This window comes from Vigna radiata, chromosome 4 (genome assembly GCF_000741045.1).
Source record: "Vigna radiata var. radiata cultivar VC1973A chromosome 4, Vradiata_ver6, whole genome shotgun sequence".
NCBI lineage: Eukaryota > Viridiplantae > Streptophyta > Magnoliopsida > Fabales > Fabaceae > Vigna > Vigna radiata.
The window spans coordinates 5,974,356-6,000,761 of NC_028354.1; the positions used below are offsets into that span (position 1 = coordinate 5,974,356).

A 26,406-nucleotide genomic window follows, 5' to 3' on the forward strand; every position below is an offset into this window, starting at 1 on the left:
CTTTCTCTTTATTTTTTCAAGGATTTTACTCTTTGGTAACTTCTGAGTTTGGATTATTTCTTGAAAACATAACTTAAATGGAATAATAAGTGTTTTGCTATTCTTGTTTATATTTATGTTAGACATTGATGTTGGTTTTGAATATGTAGTTATTATTGATTGATTTAATGTTTTGTTATCTTTAGTAAAGTTTTTCAACATCTTCGACTTGATTTCATTTAGACAACCAATTTTACTAATACGTAGTTATGTTAGATTTAATTTTTTTAACCACATTTTTATTTAATATTTCAAATCTATTTTATTATAACATTTGATATATTTTTTCTTTAATATTAATTATAAAATTGAAACTTAAATTAAACTTAACAAAATTATATTAAAACACTAAATTTAAATAATTTTATATATTATTTATAAGATGAAGTAAAAATAAATATTAGTTTAGAAGAAATGATTGTGAAGGTACGAATGTATAAGAATAATACCATTACTTTATACTATAAAAAAAAGTTATAATATAGATGAATAGTTGCATATATTAAATAATTTTATTACTCTTTTCATTGCGTATTACATTTGTACGAGACATTCGAAAAGTAGGTGATAATAGTAATCTGGCTTAGAAATAAGAAGTAGACGTTTAAATCGGTCTTTACATAATTTTATAGTCAAAATAAATTAATCATTTAATAAAACGTTGTAACGAATTCTCAACAAAACAGTGGTTTAGACATTGACTTAATTAATTGGAAGAACAGTGTACTTTAATTTGAATGGTAGAATGCACGGCGACGTAACGTTGATCCATATTTCTGAGTTGAAATTCAAATTGGGATGGCCATGACATATAACATGATGCTGATACATGGCATGGCCATGCATGGGATTAAAATAATAAAACAAATAAAAAAAAATGTAGGAAGCATTATGAAGCGTGGGATAGGTGGTGTTTTTGTGTGTGGCAATTCCGTAGTTCCATGGTTTGTACTTTAGCGCTAGCGATTATTTTGGGGGCATTCTTTCTCTCTCTGCCTCTCTCTTTTCTTTCTTCTATCGATCTTCACGGCGTGGTTGCTTTTCGATCTCTCTCCCACAAAATTAGGGTTAAGACCTAGATCCGACCACCTTCATGTTTTGGAAGCTTGCATCTCTCTCTGCTTCCTCCCCCGTGAGTTTCCACTTTAATCGCGCCAATTCCTCCGCATTTAAACTAAGTTTCAATTATTCTCTCTCTCCCTCCATAATTTAAGCCTCACTTACTTTCATTTCACCATTCCAATGTCATCTTTTTTTCCATTACTTTACCTTTCTAATTACAAATTAACTAATCCTTATTTCACTATGCTACTCATTAATTCCATTTTCCGGATCGACCTTCGCTGTTCTCGGTTTCAGCTCTTTTTAATTTATTACATGCACCAGCTTGTAGCAAACTCGTTGCTTGTTTTTTACTTTATTTTTTTTTTCAATCTGCTATTTGTTTATTGAATCTACTTCATTGGTTCACTTTATTAGGAGGATCTCAATCAGAGACTGTTGATTTGTTTTACCATGCTAATTAATATATGTATTTTTTTTTACTAGAATTAGTTCTTGGTATTTTTTTTCAGCTGCGGGTGTTTTTAATTTGAAGTCTGTCTGCTGTAGGATGTTATTATGCGCATGTTAATCAATGGAAAACACTCGAGCTTTAGTTAAAGCAAATATAAGTTAGCGTGATTTGAATTCAAAGTGTCTATCAGTTTATGGCAACTTGCTTTACTGTTGAGATGCAGTGTTTTTTTTTACAATTCCGTATAACGATGCACACTTACACTATGATTGAATGCCATGCTTGATGGCTGAAAGTTTTAAGAGGACAACTGAATTGACAATTAAAGTCTTTAAGTAGCTTAAAACATGCATACTTATTTTCTCGCTCTCTATGTGCCTATTTGTTGCTGTTGAAGTTCATTTATGTTGATGGTGTTACGCAGGTGGAGGCAATATTAGACAAGGATAATTTCACTTTGGAAGAGCTTCTGGATGAAGAGGAAGTGATCCAAGAATGCAAGGCCTTAAACAGTCGCCTTATCAACTTGTATGTGTCTGTTTAATTTGAGTCCATTCAATATTTTCATTCTTCAGACAAGCAATCTGAGTTTCATGCATATACATACACACACACACACACATATATATGTGTGTGTGTGTGTGTGTGTGTGTATGTTGTTGTGTTGTCCAATTTCTATTTTTTACATGTCGTTTCAACAAAATATAATTGATAACCTGTCCTTTTTCCCATTTTAGTTTGAGAGATCAGACCCAGGTTGAGCAATTGTTACGGTACATTATTGAAGAACCACCTGAAGATGCTGAAAATAAACGAGCCTTCAAGTATGCAGCTGTTATTGAAAATTTGTTGCAAAAGGACTTTTTTAATGTTTCAACTTCCTTGAAACCATCTCTGTTTGTATGTTTGTAATCTAGGTTTCCATTCATTGCCTGCGAGATTTTTACATGTGAAATTGATGTCATTTTGAAGACCTTGGTTGATGACGAAGAGGTCTACACTTCACCTAGTTTGTGAACTTATTTTTAGCTTCAAGTCATATCCCTTTATTGATTTCCCCTTCACATTATTGCAATTTCAGCTGATGAACTTATTATTCTCCTTTTTGGAGCCTAATCGCTCACATAGTGCCTTGTTAGCAGGCTACTTTAGTAAGGTATATATTAAGATAAAATTGAAAGTTTTGTTTGCATGACCTTTTTGTCAATGTGGCCTATCTGACTTGCATGATACTGATTTCTATGCCATTTTACAGGTTGTTGTTTGCCTAATGATTCGAAAGACAGTTCCACTGATGAATTATGTTCAAGTAAGTAAAACATTGTGCTTTTTCAGTACAGTGGTAGTTTGCTTATTCAATTTTATGGAGGAATAAAAAGTTTGATTGATTTTACATTTAATCCCTTTTATCTCTGCAACCTTTATATGAAACAGTTTCTAGTCTATTGTTTGGTGTGCATATTGCATACTATAGTCTCCTTGTGAAATCATTCATTCTTGATTCAACATAATTTCTACAGGTCCATCAGAATGTTTTCCGTCAACTGGTTGATTTGATAGGAATTACATCCATTATGGAGGTAAGTTTTACCACTTTAGTTGTATTTATGACAGTTCTGAGATCTTGCTGATTTGCTAGAATGGATTCTGAGGTAAGTTCCTTTGACAGGTTTTGGTTCGATTAGTAGGTGCTGATGATCATATGTATCACAATTTTATAGATGTGATGCAATGGTTGGCTGAGAGCAACTTGCTTGAGATGATTATTGATAAATTGAGTCCATCTGTAAGTAAAACATCTATCCATGTTTATGTTCCCTTAGCCAGCTTTTACTTGTTTGCTGTATGATGCTTATGCATTTAGCTTTATGCCTTTTCAGACTGTTAGATGGGATTGAATGTAGCTACATACATTCTTTGATTTTTTGGGATTTTATAATCCACAAGCCTGACTGATCACTCTAATAATGATTGCTAGTAGTGGTGTTGTATTTGCTCCCAAAGTTTGTTTTCTGGCACAGAGAAGATGTAATTAATGAATAGCTCAATTTAGTATTCAATTTTTGTTTTGATGTTTGAAGTTTTAAGCTTTTTATTACCTTATTTTTTGTTGCAAATTATCTGACAACTTTTGCTCTGCTATATGAACCAGTGTCCTCCCGAAGTTCATGCCAACGCTGCTGAAACACTGTGCACAATAACTAGAAATCCGTCATCTACTCTAGCAATTAAACTTTCAAGTCCAAGGTTTGTATTGCATGGTTTTATGATATTTTGCTCCAATATTTGAATGATATAATTATCACACACACACACATATATTATATATATATATATATATATATATATATATATATATATATTTATGTTTATGTTTTGGTCTTTTCCTCTAGTATGTAATTCCGAAATAATTATTATATAAATTTCATACTTGCAGTTATGTTGAAAAACTATTTGATCACGCACTGGAAGATTCACAGTCAAAGTCTAGCCTTGTGAATTCACTTTCAGTGTGTGTTTCTTTGTTGGATCCCAAAAGATCTGCTATATCATCTCCCCTTTTTCATTCCTTTCGAAGTCAACACATGTATGAGCCACCAATTCCTGTAAACCCCGACACTATTGGTGCAATGCTACCAAAACTTGGTAAGTCCAATTTGTTGTGTTTTTAGCTGTGTTATTGTCATCATCTATGATGCATGAATATGATACATGTATCGGATATGACACGTATTTGATATGTCAATATTTTAAAAATAATAGGATATGATATGTGATATATATGTATTAAAAAATGTACAAAATTTCTTAAAAACATGATAAATATGTGATTTTTATTATGTGAATTCAAATTAAAATCAAATGTATTGGACATTGTCAAACTAAAAAATTATAAATTATTGTCATCACAAAAGTATTACTGCGGCATAGATTAGATACCTTTTTGACGAGTGTTGGTAAAATATTTTAAAGTATTGGCTACGGGTACATGTTGGACACAGATACATGATACAAGTTGAAGTATCCGGCACATCATATGTCATCATCGTGGATTTGGCTTAGTTGTATTGTTATTCTGAATGTTGTCTAACAAAATAATATAATGCTTCTAGTTTTTAAAAAAGGTTAGAGGTTTTTTAATTTTGAAGTTACATCATGGATTTAGTCATTCTGAATTTTGTGTAACATAAAAAGGTTAGAGGTTTTTTAATTTGGAATTTAGTTTGGTAACTATTTTCTTTATTGAAGCTTTGCAGATTGTTGTCACTATGTTTTGTTCGGTACAAACCAATTGGTAAATTTTTTATTTTTTTGTCTTCAGGTGAATTGCTTATGCTTCTGAATGTATCATCCGATGAAAAAGTTTTGCCCACAACATATGGAGAACTGAGACCTCCACTTGGGAAGCATCGATTGAAGGTTAGTTTTTATTGCTCTCTCAACCAATTAGAGGGGAATCACAATTACCCATACCTAGGGTGAATTGTCCTACATTTGTTAGCTGCTCATTTTATCATAAATGCATTCAAATTTGTTTAATATAACAAGAGAGTAATGAATGGTTGGTAATGTACCTTAATGAAAATATCGGTACTTCAGTAATCCCTTAACTAGGTTAGTGGTCTAGCCAGTCAATGTTGAATTGTTGTACCAAAAATCATCTTTGCTGTCTATTTCAAAGCTATTTATGCAAATGTTCTATTCTTATGCAAGGTATTTCTAATATGAATTTTGAATATGTTTAATTTCTGATCTTTCTGCTATATATTTCAGATTGTTGAGTTCATTGCCGTCCTTCTGAAAACCGGAAATGAAGTGGCAGAAAAAGACATGGTCAATTCAGGAACTATTCAACGAGTCATTGACCTTTTCTTTGAGTAAGCAACTATTAATTTTGTTTTATGTAGTGCATGTTTAGTTTTGCATCAGACCAGTCATATGGATCCATAATCCACATCCAAGCTGAAGCTACTTTTAATAGCTTCCATTTTTCACATCTGAAACATGGATCCAATGCTCCAAGAGCCCAAATCAAACATGCACTTAGATGTTTAGAGAAGCCTTTCGATTTTTTAAATTTGTGGATGTAGCATTATTGCTTATCTTCATCTTCAACTTTTTTTTAACTAGTTTGAGCATGCCTTGCTAATACAGGTATCCATATAATAACTCATTACACCATCATGTAGAAAGTATCGTATTATCATGTTTGGAGAGTAAAGCTGATTCCATTGTTGATCATCTTCTTCGGGAGTGTAACTTAATTGGAAGATTTCTCCAAGCAGATAAACATTCTATTCTATCTGCTGACAAAAATACGGTAAGTGAATGCTTAAATGCTTTTGAATTGATATATTGCATATTTCATTTTCTTCAATTTTTGATAGGACCTATATGAAGTGCATAATCAATCATCTCTACATTGCTGTCTTGTCTATTAGAATAGCCTTAGCAAATTGTTTTATTTTGCAGCCAACTGTACTTGCTGCTGGAAAACAGGCACCACGGGCAGGGAACATTGGGCATATTACTCGTATTGCTAACAAACTTGTTCACCTGGCACATAGTCGAAGCCTCATACTAACATGTCTTCAGGTTAGTTGTGAATATCATATTTATAGCATCAGGAAAGCCTCATCGTTTCTATAGTAACCTTTTTCTGTTTATATAAATCTGAAGCTCTGTAATAGCTTTTGTTGACAAATCTGCTTAGAGCTTATAACTTTGCTCCAAGGCTTAGCTGAAAGAAGCTTTTGGAGTCTGATAAAACACCAATTAATGAAATTAATAAAATATAATATGAAAACTGAAATCACAGCAATGCACATGCTCTCCCATAGACACAAGTCTCCTACAGAGAGTATTCTCAGTTCTCAAATTACAATTAACTTCACATTTCCTAATCACAAATCTTCAACTATATATACACCCAATACATGACTTCTAACATAGAATAATGGTTGACATCTGTTGGAAGTTTCATATTGACTAAAGATAATGTCAATTTACAGTATATAAGTGGGTGTGAACTTCACTTTACAAGCTGATTTTGTAAGGTTGAGTTAGGTTTAAAGTCCATGGTATCGAGCCATGAATTAGAGCTTATTCTAGCAAAGTTTATTTGTTGGATCTATTGTTCTACTCGCTATTGGACTATTATTAATGTTTAGTTCTATGTTCGAGATGTATATGTTTTAGCATGAGAGTGTGTTAGAAGTTTCACATTGACTAGAGATAAAGTCAATTTGCATTATATAAGTGGGTGTAAACTTCATTGTACAAGTCTGTTTTATATGGTTGAATTAGATTTAAAATTCATTTTTTAACATCTTTATTCAATTTTATTGTGATAACAAGTCAGCTGTGAACATTGCTTATAAGAAGTCCTCAATTATAGTCTTGATAGAGGTCTTGTGGTTGCAACCCATATCCCTATAGGACTTCAAACAGTGGACATTTTCATAGAGGATCTTCCTTGGGCAGATTCCACAATTTTGTAGGCAAGTTAAGAATGATTGATGTTTATTTGCCAACTTGGGAGGAATGTTGTAAAATAGCATATTTTTAGGATGAAAATATTCTTATTATTTAATTTATTAGGAGAAAACATATTTTGAATTTTCCTATTCAATTCAACATTTTTTTATTTTCATATTTTACAGAGTTTGATTGTTCTAAATAGAGGTGATGAAAATGTAATGTGTGATGCCTACCAATAGAACAATTCTTTATTTCCTTACATAGTTCAAGTCATGACATGTTTTGTTTTCCTGTATTTGATGTTCTTTTTCTGTCTATCTGTTGTGTGAAATCGCAAACAAGTTAACTTGTAACTATAAAGTTTATTCTTTCATCTGAGATCTTGGAGCTGAACTCATGTTGAAGTTATTGTGCTTTGATAAACTTTTCTTGAAATATTTCAACCTGATATGTTTAACGTTTGCAGGAAAATAGTGAGTGGAGTGATTGGCAAACATCAGTTCTTCAGGAGCGTAACGTGGTTGAGAATGTTCACCGTTGGGCTTGTGGGTAAGCTTTTAATTAAATCTAAGTGCTTGGCAAGGGTTGATTAGGGAGGTTCAGCAGCTCCCATTATAAAACTTGTTGTGGGTTTAATTTGGTTATTGCAATATAAATTACAAGGGAACTAAACCATCGCCTTACTTTCAGTCTTGTGACCATATGTGAGGTTATTTTGGGTAGTAAGGTTTAGAGGGCTTGATTTCAGGGATACTATTAGACAAGCAGTGGATGTAATCGTTGTTTTGTAAATTATTATTATTAACTATCTATCGTCTTTTGTTTTTGTTATATGTTTACTTTGTTGTGTTGTGGGTCTTTCTTATTTTAACGTGTCACTTTATTTGTCTTTTTCCTTTGTACAGACGTCCGACTGCTTTGCAAGATAGGATGAGGGATAGTGATGACGATGACCTTCATGACAGGGACTATGATGTTGCGGCTTTAGCAAATAATTTGAGCCAGGCTTTTAGATACAAAATTTATGGGAATGAAGATAATGAGGAGGTTTGTAGTAGAGCACCTCTGCCCCTGTGCGTTTTTTGGGTTGCACTCTGCAACTTGAATTCTGGACTAATGTTTTGATTGGCTTGGTTGCAGGAACGTGGCAACGGTGATAGAGAGGATGAGGTAGTATTGCTGTTTATTCTTGGTTACCATTATAATTTAATTTGATCGATTTTGTGGATCTTGAGAATCGGTCTGCTCTTATATTGCTGAGTGATATATTGTTAACTAATTTGATAGCAACTTTATCTGTTGTATGGTCTGTGCAGGATGTCTACTTTGATGATGACTCTGCTCAGGTAGTCATATCAAACCTCAGACTCAGTGATGATCAAGGGAGGTGAGTCAATTTATCACCACTAGAAATAGATTGTGCTTTCAATTGCTTATAGATCTTTCTCTACTTAGGAATCCCTTCCCTTTCACTCATCCTCATTCTGTTTTTGGGCTGTTATTGATTAAAAAATTTCATATCCCGTGATAGAAATAGAATATGCTTTCATTTCTTTAACCTCAACATATTTTGGTTTTCTGCCCCATGACGCATCTCCTTCACTTATGCTATTCTCCCATCACATGCAAAAGTTATTGTGAAAGAAGTAGATAGCGCAATGATCTAAGTGGTTAATCTCCACTCTTTGCTTTTACTTTCACGTAGAATATAGAAAATTAAGAAAATATTCAAAACCAATATAAAAAATTATTTTAATTTTGTTGCTTGCAGTAGTCTTTTCACAAACTCCAACTGGTTTGCATTCCAAGATGACAGAATTGGTGATGCAACTGATGGCACAACATCATCTGAGATGATGGATGAGATAAACATGAATGGTGCTGCAAATGGTGGTAACAGTAGTGATGATGAGGTAGTGGTTGGAGAGGATGAAGAATTGGCTGAAAGCACCAATAATCTCAATAGTACATCTAACTCAAGCACAAACTTAAACGGGGTAACTGGTAGTGATTCCATGAATGGGGACGCCTTGAACTTCGAAATCAAAAAGGCAAGTGCTTCACATGATATGGGTTTCTTCAGGTTTGAGTCGGACAATGAAGAATTGTTTGGGGACAGGCCTTTGCCAGAGTGGGTGGGATGGGGTGAGCCTTTAGATGTGCAAGATGCTGGCTCAAGCACGAATCCATTTGTGGACCATGATTCTTCTGGTAACAACCTTTCTACCAAAGCTCAAATAGGTAACCTAAATCCTAGTCCTCCAAATGGGGACTCTGTTCCTTCAAACAGGTCACCAACCCTTAAAGATTCAATTGATGGGAGTATTGACTCGAGTCAAAGATCAATAGCAGTACCATCACTCTTTGAAGAAGATGTTGAATTTGTAGGTGTAGAATTAGAAGGTACTGAGAAGGCTATGGAACAGGCTTTGAAAGAAGGGATAGTTGGAGAGGCAGGACCATTGAAAAGAAACATGGTTTCTAAAGTGCCAGAAAAAGAAAGTTCTGATGAGGGTGGTCCTGGAATAAAGGAATTCAACGATGCAAATTACTGGAGGGTTGACCAAGAAGTTGCTGTTCTGGAGTGACATGGACATGATGGTAAATCTTGTTTGTATCAAAAGTTAGACCAACACCAGTGGACCCTATTCTTGGTTCGCAGGAGCGAATTCAGCAAATTAATGTACAGTATATTTTTGTTTCAATTATGCCCTATTTCTGTTGTTCACGTTTATTAGAGATTAAGCTTGTTTGTTATTCTAAGTTTTGCCTCTTCCTGTAAGTGATTTATGGGCTTTCCCACATTTATCGAATTTATTCTGATCTTCATTTTGGGCTCATTTCAGCATTCACGATGATTTGCCATCAGGTATGTAGTTGTCAGTAAATCTGGAGGACTTGTTTTTAATTCGTTGAGGACGCTCTGCTTAATTAGTGTTGTGAAATGCATTATGGAAGATATACTTACATAACTTTCTTGTCAATGTGGTCGTGTATTTTTATGTTTTCGACATAGTGAATTTTGCCAAGTCTCTGCAAACACCATGGTACCACAGGCATATGGTGAATATGATTCGGCTGACTAATGAGCTACAGAATCGCAAATATATCATTTTATCATGGCTCATTATATGCCACTGGCTGAAAGGTAAACATTCTTCTAAGCATGTGGTCCGCACTTTGGTATTCAGGTTTCTTAGGATGAAGATATTTGTTGGTAAGATTTCGTCATTATCTCAATGCCTTGTGTTATTAGTCTTTATCTAAATATTTTAATATTTTAATTGGTAGCTACTGGTTTACCTTGCACAATCTCATGGTTTTGAACAAATTGAATTCCAACTTTGATTATTTATTCATTTATGAAAAAACAAATTATTAAATAAAAAGTTATTTTTAAATTTCAAGATTTTAAATGTTTTTTAATTAACAAATGTTCTCGTTCATTAGCAAAACTCGAAGCATAGATATGTTGTTTTTTCTTTAGAGAACTATTTTGAAGGTCAAATTTTACAAAATTACGATTCTTTAATGTAACTATGTATTTAAAAAATTAAATATGAAAATGGTGATTGAGTTTGAACTAATTTTTGGCAATCAGTCTTGTAGTTTGAGCGTGCTGGATTTCATACTATTTTTTTATTGTTTAAACATTAAATAATTTGTATTATATCATTGTGTATAATTGTTATTTTGCTTATAATTTTTTATGTGCACAATAAAGGTCAGCAAAAATGATCACACTACAATTGTGGAAAACACTTTTTATTTTTATCTTGTTTATCGAAGTAACGTAGTTTTTATATAAGCAACCCAACTCCAGCTCAAGTTTAAGTTAAATACAAGACACATGTTATCGGATATACAGGTATTATTTTTATCATGTTGAGGTCGTTAATTTTTTGGCTCAAACAAATTTCCTTAACAAATATGTTGATAAAAGACTCGTATTTTAAGGATCAACCTAAATTCTTTGAAAACCAAAATGCTTCATACGGAATTATGGATGGTTATTGCCTTTGTAAGTGTTCACAAGGCACAAGGCATAATAACACAAAATAACCTCATACGAAATTAAATTATGATTATTTGTCCGAAGAAAAAGGGTATAGCATGTACTACGAGATTATCAATTTTGAGCGATCGATATGAGAAGGTTCTGAAGCAAATGAAATAAATAGAGAAGAAAACTAAAGGTTGTTGTTGTGAGGAAGTAATATAATCAGTGGTTCAGGAAAAATGATATGTGGAGAAGTAATATAATCAGTGTTTATAATGGAGGAAGTAATATTATTAATGTTGGAAAAAGGTTCAAAAGATTCTTATAGATAAATGGTATGGGATTCATGATGCCATGGGGCTCCAAACTATGCTACATACTCAATATTAATTAATCATTCATCTCAACTTATTTAAAAAAAAAAACATATCTATAAGATTTTGGTTAAGTTATTTTATTTGTATCAAGATATTTTTTTTTAATAATTTTGACTTAAATAAAGTACTTATGTTGACATTTCAAAATGATTTACTTAAATTTAAAATATATTTTACTATCTTACTCCTTAAAATAAGAATAACAAATCTGAATAATTAAACTCTATTAATGATTATAATTTATTGAAAGTGAAGAGGCGAAGAGAAAGTGACTGTATTATAAATTATCGGTTCCAAAGGAATGCATAAAATGGGTTTTATGGTGTACCATGCAGCACAAATATCTTGTTACCATCATAATTAATCTGCTTTACTGTGATGAATTTCACTTTTAATTTCTTTTTTTTGCTGGAGCAGGTTAAATTAATGCTAGTGTCATTCAAGTCCTTAAAGACATCAAAATGTTGTCCATGCTTAAGCTTTTATAGAGGAATTTTGAACAAAATTTACAAGAAGTAGTTTCAAAACATGCAATCTCTTTATTTTTAGATTACTCTCTAACCCCTCATTGATTATCTCCTTTTAAAGGGTAATCTTAGCTAAAGACTGTATTCTTTTATTTTTCATACAATAACACAAAACACTACGGGAAAAGTGTTCGAGTATTTATGCAAAAAATAATGTGATGTTCAATGGTCCAGGAAAAGTGAAATTTTCAAGTATAAATCTTGGTAAACTGAATTAGTTTCAATTTGAAAGAAAAAAGTGAAAAAAAAAAACAATGTCATACCCACTTTACTACCGGATGTTTTACATGCACCTTCAATTTTTAAAAATAGTCTTAGACATTATAATTTTTCTTTATCAGATTTCGAAATTTGGTGAAAGATTTTTTCTTTATCAGATATCAAAATTCGATGAAGAAAATGAAAATTCTTCATTAAATTTCTAAAACACTAAAAGTGGAGTGTGAGGTCTTTCTGAATTACAGAGGACACTTTTGGAATTTTCAAAATTTTTGGAGGTGCAAGATAAAATAATTAGAGGTACAGGACGAAAATGCCTCCATTACACTTTTATAGTTTAAAGTGACTCATTTTTCTTTTTACTGTTAAATTTTTTTCTCTCAAGCTATTTTCAATTCCTCTACATATTACTGAGTTAATCTAATTATTGTAAATCATGTAAACTATTCACAACAGTAATAACATCTTTTAAAGAAGAAATACTAACAAAAGAATGAAATTTTACTTGCATACTACCATCTAAATTCTTAGCAAAAAAAAAATTTATTCACAATACAAATATTATTATGATTAACAATGAGTAACAGGTTACACTAAAAAAAACTAAATCAGAAACTCAACCACAAGCTCAGTTATAAGTTTCATCACAGATTCTACTAGATTTTATTACTTGAACTAAAGAGTCCTTAATTCCATATTGTACACCGACCACTTTAGAATGATACTGTTGTTGTATTTTTCTACTACCAAATTTCTTTCCATTAGAGATAACATTGGTATACTATTGTAATAATTTATAATTAAATAGATGATGACTAATTTAAAAGTTGTATGTAACTTAAAAAAATAATGAACAAGAAACTTAGAATTAATAATAATTCATGGTTGAATGGTAGGATAAAAGGGTTTTAGAAAATGAAGAATAGTGTATTTTTATGAGTAATCATTATGATTCTGCTTTGAATAGCATAAAAAGATTAATATGTTTAATGGTTCATGCAGAAATCCAAAAGGGTGAGTTTTGAAAAGGTGAGGAATGTTATTATGAGGATCTTTGACGTTTCTGCTGCTCATCCCATCACCTTTGACTATCACAACTAAGTTACACATTTTCTGTTGCCAAATGGAATCATTGCCATGCATCATCATGGATGCATCTTCTCATTAACCCAATGCAATAAATAATAATAAGTATAAGACCTAACATAAAATATATAAATTGATTTGATTTTATAAACAGAACCTTTATCAATGAAAAGGCCCGAATTGTTAACTTCTTCATGTAGTGGTGGTGGGCGCATGAACAACACTAATAAATATGCTTATAAGAAAGAAAGATTTTGGTGTAAAGTTCTTTCTTTCTATTATTATGTAATGTTTGCCACTAAATCATTATTATATAACATTGTTTTAACAACATCATTATGAGACTTTTACTTTTTCTTTTTTTATTATATAATTTATGGGTTACTAGTAGATCATAAATTTCAATATTTTTATTCAGTATTTGTTAAAAAAATTTAATTTGTTCAACTCTTCAAGTTTTATACTTTCAACCGAGTCTTTGTTTAACTTTTCCTTTTGGCTTAAATCTTTAATTGGTCCCCATGTTAGGAAAGAATTTTCAATTTAGTATCCGCCTTTTTTAAAAGTGTATACATTGGGTTTCCATGTTTTGCAATTTGTGTCAATTTAGTGAATTAATGACACTTCAAATAAGTTTGTAACAGCAATTGGAAGGTGTGTCCAAACTTTCAAACAGTCAATAAACTCAAAATGACTTGTCCACTTGCAATTTTGAAGCCAAATTGATGGTTCAAATTCTAAACGTTCAAACAGTTAATAAACATGCTAAACTCAAAATTACTTGTCCACTTGTAATTTTGAAGCCAAATTGACACAAATTGCAAAACATGAGGACCCAATGTATACACTTTTAAAAGCGGGTACTAAACTGAAAATTCCTTCCTAACATGGGGACCAATTAAGGATTTAAGCCTTTCCTTTTTTAACCTTTTTATTAATTGGATCACTTGTTAATTTATTTTATCATTTTGTTAATTTGTTGACCTATATAAAATGATAATAATATTAATGGAAAATGAAAAATAAATTTTATTTTTTCAATTGAAAATTATAGTATTTTACTACAATCATGATATAATTTTATATTGGATTAAATATAATTTTCATTCTCAAACAATTGACGGAAGTTATAATCTATCTATGTTTCAAAGTATGTATCTATTTCACCTAAAGAAATGTGAAATGTTAAACAACAAAAAAGTTAATCAAATTTTTAGAAATTCAATTAAAAATATTTAATTTTATCACTAATTTAAAACTTACTTAATCAATAATTCATTCGATCGTATATCATTATAACCAAAAGTTTGTGAGTGTGTTGGAGTAGATAACTAGAAAACTTACAAATGTAAATGAAATGAATTTGATTTTGAAGAATTGAAAGGAGAGAAGAGAGGTAGAATAGGAAAAGTTGATGAAAATGGGGAAAATAAAAGGGTGGACCATGAAAACGGTGACACTAACACGTGAATCCGTGTATCCTACTCCCACGTGTGAGGATGGCTTAGGGATGAGTAAAAAACACTGAGGTTAAGGTGGTTTTCTGGGGATTGCGATCGACTGTCTCTCCTCACTATTCCATGTCTCACCCACAAATATGATTTATTCATTTCAAGTCAATTTCATTCACTCCATCTATACACGATAAAACTCAAAGTTTCACCTCGACTAAAAATAAAATCAATTTATAATATATAATACGTTAAAGTTTTACATCAATTAAAAATAAGATCAATTAATTTATAATATACGATACATTAAAATTTTACATAAATTAAAAATAAAATCAATTTATAATATATAAGTGATTAAATATTTCATTTTAAAACACGCTCCTTAATACAATACAACAACATCAAATTGGGACCAAATCCAACTGCCACAACAGTATTTCATCCTGTTTTGAGGTGTGCTATCTTTCAAATACTATTATCGACAACTCACTTAGGTTGTTGTCTTTGTTTTCATCATGTTGATTGTAATGTGTAAAGACAAAATTTTCACCTGTTTTTGTGTTTACTTATATGAGAGAATTGATATGCATAGGAAGAGAGTAATCCCGCATCTTGTAAAGATTGAAAAAAGGTGAGAAAAGTTTAATACAAGATTCCTGAAGTCATTATCTAAAGTTTTAAATTTAAGATAACCTCAATTTCTTATAAAGAGTAGAATATTTTTTTATTAATATCGTGTCTTCACCGTGAATTCTTTATCGAAAACTCAAATCCCTTTATTTATTATTTATTAAATGTCATTTTCTAAAGTTGAATGGATATATAGAAGTCGTATATGGCTTCATGTATTGTTTCTTTCGGTTTCAAGTTTACTTACTGTTTGAAAAATAAATTCAGTTGATTATAGTATATATTTTTATCCTTAACTTATTTAAGATAGTTTAAAGATTTTATGTTTTAGTTTGTGGGGGACAATCTTCTAAGTTTTGCACATTAAATGTCATCATTCACTCATATCCTATATTTATGAATTTTAGAATAAGCTTCAAATTAATATCTGTCTAATTATAACCTAAATGATAATAATCGTGTTGTGATTTAAATCGTCATTGTTTCTAATTGTTGTTTAAGACTAATCATACTATTTATGTTGTTCGATAAATTATTTTTCTAATTATTTTTGATTGATGGACCCTCTGGACGTAACATACAGTATACTTTTTATCTTTAATTTGATGAATATGAATTTTGGTTAATATAAAATTTAAATGATAAATTTGTTCTTGTTAGTTTTAAAGGTTAAACAATTTCGATCCATGGTATTCGAATGATTAACATTTACTTTGTTCTTGTTATTATGTTAATAAATAATTAGAAATAACATTAAAATAATAAATTTATTTCAATTAATTTTAATAACTTCATTCGATACAAAGGTAAGAAAGTCAAAACTTAAACTTCAAGTCAATATAAAAAACCAAAAATTCTTAAAACTTGTGATACTAGCGAATAGCAGAGCTTCGATAACACGTTTAATCTGTCACTTTCACTACCTGTCATTCAAAGAGAAAGGGAAAGTTTGATTCCGAAAGAAAACCTTAAAAAATTTAATAGCTTATAAAATTGTAAAATTATGGAAGTTAAATGCTACAAAAATTTAATTATGACTGTTTTTGAAAATTAAATGTGATTGGTTTTTGGGGCTTCCTTCGGGTGAGATATAGTATCTTAAAACTAATCTCATAAATGCTTCTATTATTCGAATCATCTTTTTGTCCATTCATTTTAACTTTCTTTCAAGAGTTTGAACAACAAAAACTCTATGCAATAAGGAATATTCTTCTTAAATTATTAATCTTTTGCCGATAAATTTCAGTGTTTGATTGATATCATTGAAAGGATTAGATTTTATTTGTGTGTTGGTGGGACACTACTTAACTAGATTTTCTGGAGTCTCTTCTTTAAATTTAATGTTGATATAGTAATACGTGATTAGACTGAATTAAATTATTCTCGTCTCAACCTCAAAATCATCAAAATCAACTTTCTACAAAACTGCATTAGATTTTAATAGAATATAATCACTCATGATTATCCCTTCTACACACAAACATATTTCTTAATTTGTATATTATAATTATCTCTTACACCACTTATTATTTTTAAACATGTTATAATTAATGCTACTAATTTAACATGGATCGACAAATGCACATAGAAAAGTTTTAAAATTCATTCAGTTTGTTATTTTAATTTAATCAATCTCACTCAGTAATGTATTTTAAACAGAAATTAACTTAAACATACATTATGAAAATTAATTCTACCATAATCTAACGCTGAATATAGCATGGCTTGAACTTAATAACACAGCAAACCGTACTGAGAAAAACAGTAAGGTGTAGTAGTACTGCAACAGCAAAAAGAAGGCAACAAAATCTACGTTAATTAATTAATTAATTAATTAATATTAGAATAACAATTGTCCATTATACAAGAAAAATAATTGTTGTCTAGAGTCGGAGGAAACAAAGACGGCAACATCGATTGTGTATTTTGTTGATATTCGAAATCCTTCAACCTGTGAGATGAAAAAAACAGCTTTTTAAGCAAATATGCTCATAGGACCTGTCTTATTCGAAGTAGCATCCAATCCATGTTCAGCATTCCGAGTTCCTGTGATCCAAACCCTGCATGTAAAAAACCAAACTTTCAACTAAAAAAGAGGAACCAACAACAGTTATAGATTCACATATAGAAAAGCTGTATTATTTTATACACCTTCTGCTATCTTTGCTGCTTGAATCACTCAGAATTGTCAATCTTTTAGCGGTCTTGGTGAACTCACTGCACAAAGCCAAATCCCTGAATAAAAGATGAAGAAGACTCTAAGAAATTAGAGATGAAGAAGAAATTGAATGATACCTGAATGGTTCTTCTCCTGTTTGTTTGAGAGCACCGGTTGCATCGCGGTAGAGAACATGACTCAACATCTCAGAGCGTTCTATTCCAAACATGGTGGCCAGTCTCATGTAAAGTTCATCATAAGAAGCAAGACAGGACAAGTCAAGGGTCCGTCCTACATCTTCTGTGTCCATGAAAACCTTGCAATGACTGGTGTCAGAACCGAGTTGCCAAGAGAACTCGGCGGTGGAAGATGATTTTCCTGGGGAAACTGAAGACTGGGAGTCACTGAGGAATCCCATCTCCTTCTTCTCCTTGTTTTCATCATCTGTTGCGGTGCAATTCTGAGACAACACATCACTAGAAGATCTAGAAATTTGTTGCTCGGTGAGTATCGGTTGACCGAAAAGCAAAAATTGGTGTGTCTTCACTTGATCAGATTTCTCCAAACTCTTGCGTGGACTTCCCATGGTCAGCAAGCACGATAGACTTTCTTTACTCTTACCATGGTTGGTGATGTTGACATTAGAAATCCCATTTTGCAAATCAAGCTGGCGAACGTTGGTTGGGAGCAACCCCAACTGCAGCTTATTATGGTTAAGGTGGAGATCTGATAAAGATATTCCAATTTGAGCATGCCTGGCTCCCTGTATGCCTGCAGGAGCATTATCAGATAGACAACACAAGGGGCTGCTAGTGCTAGACCCAAAGGGGTTGCCTGAAAACGTTGGTATCGGAAATTGAACATCAAGGGGAAACTCTGGGTGTTGTGGAAACCTCAGCTTCTTCCTTGGTGGAGAGAATGGTGCCAGATGGATCACTGGAATGTTAGATACCAACTCAACCAACCATGGACTTACGCGCTTCACATTATGGAGCAAATCTGGTTCATCCCACGTAACCTGTATCAATATCACCAACTCGTCTCAACTTTTGTTTTAATACAATCAAGAACATCTCCCAATAAAACAAAAAAAGAACAAAACTTGAATACCGTTCTAGAGGTATTTCTAGTGCTGTTTCATTATCCCACAAGTCTATTTCTAACCTTTAACGCAGAGCTTTGTTACCCGAATAAACTGAACTTCTGATTGAAAAACAGTTATCGAACTGCTCGTATGTATAAGTTTAATCCCCAAAACATGGCGTTTCAAAATACAAGTATATGCATACAAATTACAAAGGTAAACCAAGCATAAAAGTCGTGAATTGACAGATGCAGGTGAATCATTTTATTACAACAACCCCCACCCAATTCCAAAAGGTTCAAGGACTGGAAAACCCTGTAACAGATAAATGAAGAAAAGAAAAAGGGGTACCTGAAGAAGCCTCCAAGGCGAATTGGGCCAGCGGATAGGATCAAGAACCTGAACAGAAGCTATGGTGCCCATGAACCAGCTTATCCTGGAAGAGTCCTCAGTCTCAAAGGGCATCTTAAACCTCAACCCAGAGCACCACTGAATCCTCATAGCACCCCTAACAGCAGAAGTCCTAATACAAAACTCAGGAGTGTTGGCTCGAGGATAATAAACAACCTCAAAGGTTTGGTTGTTAGCAGCCAAAGTAATAGCCTCCCTCACAGACTCACCACTCACTTTCGGCCTCCCACACCCATTCCTCACCACCTTGCTCTCCTCCCTCAAAAAAGCTGAAAAGGCCCCGTAAGGCCCAATCCCACCACCACCAGAACTCCACCCACACGGCGCCTCGGGACCACCAACACCACCTCTCTTCGCCCTACGAATCCCAACGCAGAGATCCCCATTCTCTGCCCGCAGAAACACTATAGAATCCCCAGCAACCAGTTTCTTCTGGTTCACGAAACTACTCCACCCGGTGGTAAGTAAGTGCCGACGCGGCGTCCCTCGGTAAATGTGCCGGAACTTCCACACCTCGCCGTGCACGTCCTTCGCTATCACCGTCTGCACCGGCGGCTCCGCCGAGTAGTCCAGCCGCGGGAAAATGGTCTCCGCGCAGTATCTCGGCACGGAGAATCCCCCACCATTGTTCGCGTCCGATTGAGTTAACGTCTTCGCGAACGAAGCTGGCTTTTCAGAACCCTCCGGGCCGTTACCGTCAACCTTGTCGCTGTCTTCGTGGTCAAGTTCGGTGTTTCTGAGAGGAACCAACCTTAACCTGGCGAAGACCTCGTCGGTTTCGGGGTCTGCGAGGAATTTAACAGCCGCCACGCGGCAGAGAACGAGCGGCGGGATCGGAATCCTGGAGGCTCCAAAATCAAGGTTGGACTGCGCGTGTTCCGCATGCCCCTGAGGAAAGTAGAATACCTTGGAGTTCACCGGCGGCATCTGAACCATGCCGCCGGCGCATGCGTGCCACAGCTGCGGATCCAAACTCTTCTCGGTTTCCTTCATTGGGCCGCACACACCAAAACTGATTCAATTAAACACTCTCTGTGTAGGTGCTGCTGATGTTTTATGTTTCTCTCTCTTTCTGTCAGTGAATGCAAAATCAAAAGGCCTAACTTTTTCCCTCAGATACAAGACTTTTTCTTTTTCTTTTCCTCACTGAATTTTTTTCTTCTGCTTATTATTATCTGGGTTGGCTCAGATCTCAGAGAAACAAAGAAAACAAAGGACAATTTTTTTCTCTTACCCACACACACTTTCTCTCTCTGGGGAGCCTATAAACTAAACAATTGCATAGAAGCAAGAAAGCCTATGCCTATTCCTGAGCCAGCCACAGCAAAGGTTTCATCTATTTATTTCATTATTATAATGGTAAAATAAAAAAGTATTTTTTAATTTTGAAGAAGAGGAATGAAATTGTTTAATAGTAAGACTATAAATTATGGTGACATGACATGATGCAATAAAGATAGTTAGAGGTAATTAGCAGCAGCATCGCATTAATACTGTTAGTATTATTGTTTCTATTATGTGAGGGTATGGTGTCAGAAGGAGGAGTTAAAGAGTTAAAAGAAAAGGATATGTGGTGAAGTTAAAATTATCTGGAAAGGTGACAGTGGTAATCACTGATTCATAATATTATTATTATTATGGCACTGTTAACTGCCAACTCAACTCAACATCCCTACTTCTGACTCTGTCTCTCTCTGCAATAAGTCATAACCTGACAAGATAACGCATTTTTACATTTACTTTCTCTATACTAATGATAATAATACACAAAATAAATGTTATGTTAACCTCTCTCTTCTTTACTCTTTCTGCCTCTTCCTCTAACTAGATAACATCACCACCTTACAAAGTAACAAAAACAGAAAAAGTGAACTCAAAGACTCAGCCAGTGTTGTTCGCGCGTACATGCCACGCGTTATTAGGGTAGTGAGGATAGTTGCTATGGAAGTGAGACCTGCGATTTTTTTGTCGGAATACAAATACTTTTTATCTCTAAACAGCTTTCTTAACATTTAGTATTTATTGTTTTGAATTATTTATTTTATCATGTAATACTGCATTTCTTCCTTTTTCTTTGTTAGATGTCAAATAAGTAAAGTGTCTATTAATTATATTTGTTTGATCTCTGTGTCTAACTGCATAAATAAGTAATGAAAAAAAGGTAAAATTTTAATGAAGGAAGAAACTAGAAAGTGAGATATGTGGGCCTCTTGCTCATGCGCATGAACTGCTGCTGCTGCATATTTCACCTGTCTGTTGTAATTGTAACAGTCACGAAGTGCAGTATTTTTTTTACTACTAAAAGAATGCACCGCACAAGCTTTTTAAGAGTTGGACCCTTTTCTGTGAACTTTTTCATATGCTTTTATTAATCACCTCTGAATTTATGAAATTAACAAATAAGAAATAGTGAACAAACAAAAATACTGGTGAAGTGGTTCTGTGAGATGTTTAATGAAAAGGTGAATAAGGAGAGAATATAAGTTGCATTGAAAAGGACATCGATCACAGAAAGGAAGATGGAGATGGTCACATGGTGAAGGGTAGGTTGTGTCCACTGAGAAGTGATTGTGCTAATAAAACGCCACTTTCATATGCCAAGATATATATGGCTCTCGAAAACCTCGTTTGGTTATGAGTTATGACAAAGAAGGAGGACACGGAAAGTTGTTCTTGTTCTTTTCTTGCCGACTGCAAGACACCCTATTTCTTTATGCCCTTTTGACTTTATGCAGAATTTAATTAACAGACAAATCTTAATGATAATAAAAGTACCTATAACTTACATGCAAATGCAATAACCCTACAAATTAAATTCTTTTCTTACGTGTGTATACCTCACAGAAAATACTTCATTTTCCTCCCTTCTCCCATCTGAACTGCAAGAAAATGCACCTACATGCACATCAACATTAACATTAATATTGGATGGTGATGAGATATCAAATCAATGAAGGGAAAAAATGTAAAGAAAAAGAAAAAGGCTGAAAGAGAGAAAAATGAGTTATAACTAGGCAGATGGCGACAAAAGCAATAGGTACAACAACAAGGGAAAGCACCAGCATGTACGATACATAGCACAATTCAGGAAGTTTTGTAAGAGCATATGCATATAGTGATAGTCAAAATAGGGTAGATTATCCTGTAAGAGTTAAAAGGAATAAATTTCCATGCTGCTGAAGAAAAAGCTTAGGAATTAATCAGACCAACTTTGCCTTACTCCAAACAAGTCCTTTAGGTGAACCGACAACGTCGCCAATACCAGACTCGATGTAACACCAATAATCCATTAATCTATTATTCTCAATCAGGGTTAGTTGTTATAAATAAGAGTGCTAAATGTCATTTAAACAAGTTTAATACACAGCTTTTGTAGTTATGTAATGAGAAAGAACAATAACAACAAGATGGAGATAATTATGAGGAAAAAAGGTAAATAAAAAAGGTTGATAAATCAGACAAAAAAAGATGTGGTTTGGAAAAGAATAGGATTGGTTGGTTAAGAATCAACATTGATACCGACACACAACGTCGAGACAATTAAAACAAGAAGATGAAATGATAGACGCATGGAAGAAACAATGGATGTATAGAGAAATGTTGGGATAATAATTTTAAGAATTGAATTTTGTAGTTAGCCCTCAGGCCCCTCAATCAATATCTCATTCTTATCTTCTGCTCAAAGGCCATAACTTGAACATTTGTCCCTTTTTTGCCGTCCCACACTCACTCCATTAATCTACATCATCTATTATAGTATGTACCCAAGAATCCCATTTATTAATAATATTCACCCATTCTGAGTGCTCTTTTTTTCTCTTTAGAAAAATTGTCCAAGAGGGTGTTATGTTAGGTTAGGTTATGGGTAATTGAAGTGCTCCACCAAAACTGAAATATTCACATGCATAGTCTCAACTGAACGGGTAAAAGAATGCAATGCTGTTAACTGAAACAGTGAATAATGGTGAATAGTTGAAGAGAAGGAGACCCAGTAGGTGGGGCAGAAGCACACATAGGGTCCCAAGAAATTGACAAATGAGCATAAATTTGGGCACAGTGTTGTTTGTGAGTGTGGAAAAGAATATGACAGGATGAGAAAAAAAAAATAATTAAATAAAGTAAAGCAAGGCAGAGCCAAAAAAGGGTGTCGCTGTCTTCTACTCTGATGTATTCTCAGTCTGACAACCATAATTGAAGATAAAAGGCTTTGAGTGCATCCATTTATCTCTTCCTATGCTAATGCCAATGCTTGCTAATACTCATCTCCACGTTTATCTCCATTGTCAACTCCACACTATTTACGATGGACCACTTCTTCAACACCAGCTCTTTCTTTCTTCTTTTCTCTTTCCTTTTCACTCTCTCACACACACACACCCCATTCAACAAAGGTACTTAGCTGTTACACTATCATTATTTATGTACTTAGTTTATTTTGTTTTTCCTTCTCTACTCTTTTCTCTACCAAAAAAACCTGCTTAAAACTGATAAAGAAAAATTACTTGTAGAAATAATGATTAGTAAAAAAGTGAAAGTCACTAATATATATATATATTGAAAATGAAAGAAAATATAGTTTGAGATGGAGCATAGGAAGTAACAGTGAAGAGACAAGAAGAAACAGGAGTAGGAAATAGATGGACACGTGTGAGAATCATAGATGGGTTATAGCTGTTCCTCGTTGGCAGCGACATTGATGAAGGGACGTAGGGAGAGGGGCCCAGGAGCATGGTGATGAATGATGATGTGGATGCAGTCTCTCTCAGGAATCTCTGTCGTTGTGTTCTCTGTATCACGGGAGAAGGGAGAGAGAGAAAGAGAAAGAAAAGAAAAAGGAAAGAAAGATCTCATTTTTTTTTTCACACTTCAACCAAATGCATCATCGCATTCCACAACAAGATAATAATACAACCCTCTCACTTTCTCAAGTCAAGACAACCAAACTTTAAACACAATGGGGTCTCCGTTAACCCTTTATTTTTTTCAAAGCTGTACAAAAGATTACATCAGTATAATAAATTTTTTAACTTTATAGTAATTATTTAAAAATTATATAACAGAAATTAAAAAAATTATATTTTTATTAAAAGGGTAAATCTGAAAGTCTGAGAGATTTTGTATAAACTGGGTGGGTGGATGGTGGATTAGATGAGTTGCAGGTGTTGTTGAAATTGAAAGTATGATAAGAAGGTATGGAAATGGTTGGTCTTGATATCTCATGATTCATCAAGTGGAGAATGAAGGAAGAAGAAGGTAGATTGCATGCATGATTGATTGGATCACCTTTCTTTGCCCAAAAATGCGACTACTCTCTATTCTTATTTGTGCACCAAACTGAGCCTTAGAGTTAAATTTAATCAATGTCTGTGCTACTCTTACTGACACTGCCATTTGCCCCCACCACTTGGCACGTGTCTTTTGTCGCGTGTGAGAGAGAGACACACACTTACCCTGTCTTACACACATGCACACACTTTCCTTTCCTTCTCAAGAGAGTTAGAATGTCGGATCAGGAACCTCCCACTTGGTTTAGCCATGGCGCATAACCTCATTTTAATTTCACCAACCTATCTCTTAAACCATGCTTCATTTTTTATGTCAGTCATGCATATACCGAAACAGCAGCTACCACATCCCATTCAACCATTTTTTTAAGTTTTGTAACTTGTGTTATTAGGTCTTTGGCATTGGTAAAGAGAAGAAAGAGAGAATGAATGAATGATGTATAGCAAGTAGTAGTCTCGGCCAACACTTTAATTTTATTAATTGTTCTCAACCAAACAAGAAAACGACATCATCAATACAAAATTAATGTTATGGAATGGAGCAACTGCATTATGTAGATTGCAACAACGTAGACACTATTCATTGGTTTGAATTGAATAGAATTAGCAGCAGAAAAAAGTGAGACAGCAAATAACCACAATTTAATGTTGGCATCCCTTGGTTCTTGATTATTCCCTTATGAGGAGAAAGATGGGAAAAGTAATTGGTGGAATGGTGGTGTCTAAGAAGAAAGTGTTATGGTACAAAGTATGGAGTGGATTAATGCATTATTTCATGTGGAGAAAGTGTAGTTAAATCTAGGTTGTTAGGGCACAACATATTATTAAGTGTATTAAAGTGTAGAGTTAGCTTTGTACTTGGTTGGTAATTAGGTATTAGGGAGTGGGGATGAAATGGGATAATTGACAAAAACATTTACACACGAACTCACTCAGACTAGGTAGGACCATTATTATTCATGTCCATTAACTATGTACCAACACGGCAGCACCACCATAGTATTCTATTTCTTACTCTTGAATCATTATTACTCTTCCTTCTCTTCAAATATCAAGGAGAAATATATTTTTTCAATTAATAATCATACACGACACTTTGTGATAATAACAAGCTAGATTGAATTCTGATGTCTAGTTGAGTGAAAAGGAACAACATAACAACTCCTTAGTGTGAAAAACAGAAAAAGTCATTCTCAAACTAATTTCTTTTTGGCCTGATGTAGTCTTTTCATAGTAATCGGGTGATAGATTAATCCTTTATTAAGTTATTTAAAGCAATTTAAATGGAGCTCATTCATAAAGAGGACTGCAGCTATTTAAACCAAACAAAAAATAATACTAAGATGTTATTTTTTATGTGGGTGCAGAGATCTTTTTTTGGTCGTGGTTTCGTTTGGATGTAACATCGATGAATAAAAAATCATGTTTTAATATATGGGCTTTCTCTGAAATAGTAAAAGCCCGTGTGATCCATAAGTGCATTCTTGGGCCTCTAAAATAATTAGGGCCTATCTTTTAAAATAGATATTGTATAAAAAAAATAGTTTGATTATTTTGTAAGGAAGTAAAACAATAACATCACGAATTTTAGACCAATAAAGGTGAAGATTTGGAGAATGAAATTATATCATTTAGCATTATCATGTTAAAAATTCATCCGAATATAGGTCCTTCCCCTAAGAGATGTTTTAAGACATTATGATAGGTCGGAACTTGCTTACTTCATTCAATGTAAGGTTATACATCAAAGGTCAACTAAGGAAAAGGGGTTCAATAAAAAATAGAGGAGGAAACTTAAATGGATTCTACATAAAAGTTTATATCATAATCAAATGTAAATTTCAAAATGCACAGTAAAATCTTAATTAGGAAAAAAAAAGTATAAAGCAATTAAGAATGATAATGACCCTTTAAAAAAATTAGGCCAGCCCACACCGACCATTGGACTTTAGAATGGGCCAGCCCTTTGAACATTGCTGCTAGAAACAAATTCCACTAGCCTGTTATGAAGGGCAAGTGAGGAAGCCATTTTGAAACTGACTGGAAAAGCATTAATCTAGTTTGCAAGTCTTCTGACATTAAAAAGCGACACATGTGCTTTCTTTAAAATGTTGTGCCATGTTATGAGGCATGTGGTAT

General features: G+C 33.4%; 2 protein-coding genes across 5 annotated transcripts; one reads left to right on the forward strand and one right to left on the reverse strand.

Moving 5' to 3' along the window:
* Nucleotides 1-954: 954 nt before the first annotated feature.
* On the forward strand, nucleotides 955-10,326 carry LOC106759279 (serine/threonine-protein phosphatase 6 regulatory subunit 3). 4 transcript variants are annotated; one of them, XR_002667494.1, is made up of 21 exons: nucleotides 956-1,171; nucleotides 1,980-2,083; nucleotides 2,293-2,379; nucleotides 2,473-2,548; nucleotides 2,637-2,711; nucleotides 2,811-2,864; nucleotides 3,076-3,135; nucleotides 3,225-3,341; nucleotides 3,708-3,802; nucleotides 3,993-4,201; nucleotides 4,878-4,975; nucleotides 5,330-5,433; nucleotides 5,711-5,876; nucleotides 6,029-6,151; nucleotides 7,503-7,585; nucleotides 7,942-8,083; nucleotides 8,177-8,206; nucleotides 8,353-8,423; nucleotides 8,808-9,719; nucleotides 9,883-9,905; nucleotides 10,053-10,323. XR_002667494.1 is itself a non-coding variant. In XM_014642373.2 (19 exons), the coding sequence occupies exons 1-19, from the start codon at nucleotides 1,133-1,135 to the stop codon at nucleotides 9,622-9,624; spliced, it is 2,547 nt and encodes an 848-aa protein (XP_014497859.1). In that variant the 5' UTR covers nucleotides 955-1,132; the 3' UTR covers nucleotides 9,625-9,876. The 4 variants fall into 4 exon arrangements, 2 of the variants coding, with proteins under 2 accessions (XP_014497859.1, XP_014497858.1); XR_002667493.1 differs by having other exon boundaries at nucleotides 9,883-10,326; XM_014642373.2 differs by lacking the exons at nucleotides 9,883-9,905; nucleotides 10,053-10,323 and having other exon boundaries at nucleotides 955-1,171; nucleotides 8,811-9,876.
* Nucleotides 10,327-17,124: 6,798 nt separating this feature from the next.
* LOC106759601 (auxin response factor 16) lies at nucleotides 17,125-20,308 on the reverse strand. Its single transcript, XM_014642852.2, has 4 exons — nucleotides 18,923-20,308; nucleotides 17,625-18,505; nucleotides 17,481-17,546; nucleotides 17,125-17,389 (listed from the first exon to the last, which is right to left on the reverse strand). Exons 1-4 carry the CDS (start codon nucleotides 19,973-19,975, stop codon nucleotides 17,305-17,307), a joined length of 2,085 nt encoding a protein of 694 aa, XP_014498338.1. The 5' UTR covers nucleotides 19,976-20,308; the 3' UTR covers nucleotides 17,125-17,304.
* Nucleotides 20,309-26,406: the final 6,098 nt, after the last annotated feature.

Coding starts and splice junctions, on each gene's coding strand:
- LOC106759279 (XM_014642372.2), top strand. CDS start 1,133: ATGTTTTGGAAGCTTGCATCTCTCTCTGCTTCCTCCCCC. Junction 3,803..3,992: donor ATTAAACTTTCAAGTCCAAG/GTTTGTATTGCA, acceptor TCATACTTGCAG/TTATGTTGAAAAACTATTTG. Junction 4,202..4,877: donor TGCAATGCTACCAAAACTTG/GTAAGTCCAATT, acceptor TTTTGTCTTCAG/GTGAATTGCTTATGCTTCTG.
- LOC106759601 (XM_014642852.2), bottom strand. CDS start 19,975: ATGAAGGAAACCGAGAAGAGTTTGGATCCGCAGCTGTGGCACGCATGC. Junction 18,506..18,922: donor CGCCTTGGAGGCTTCTTCAG/GTACCCCTTTTT, acceptor ATATTGATACAG/GTTACGTGGGATGAACCAGA. Junction 17,390..17,480: donor AGCAGCAAAGATAGCAGAAG/GTGTATAAAATA, acceptor TTTTACATGCAG/GGTTTGGATCACAGGAACTC.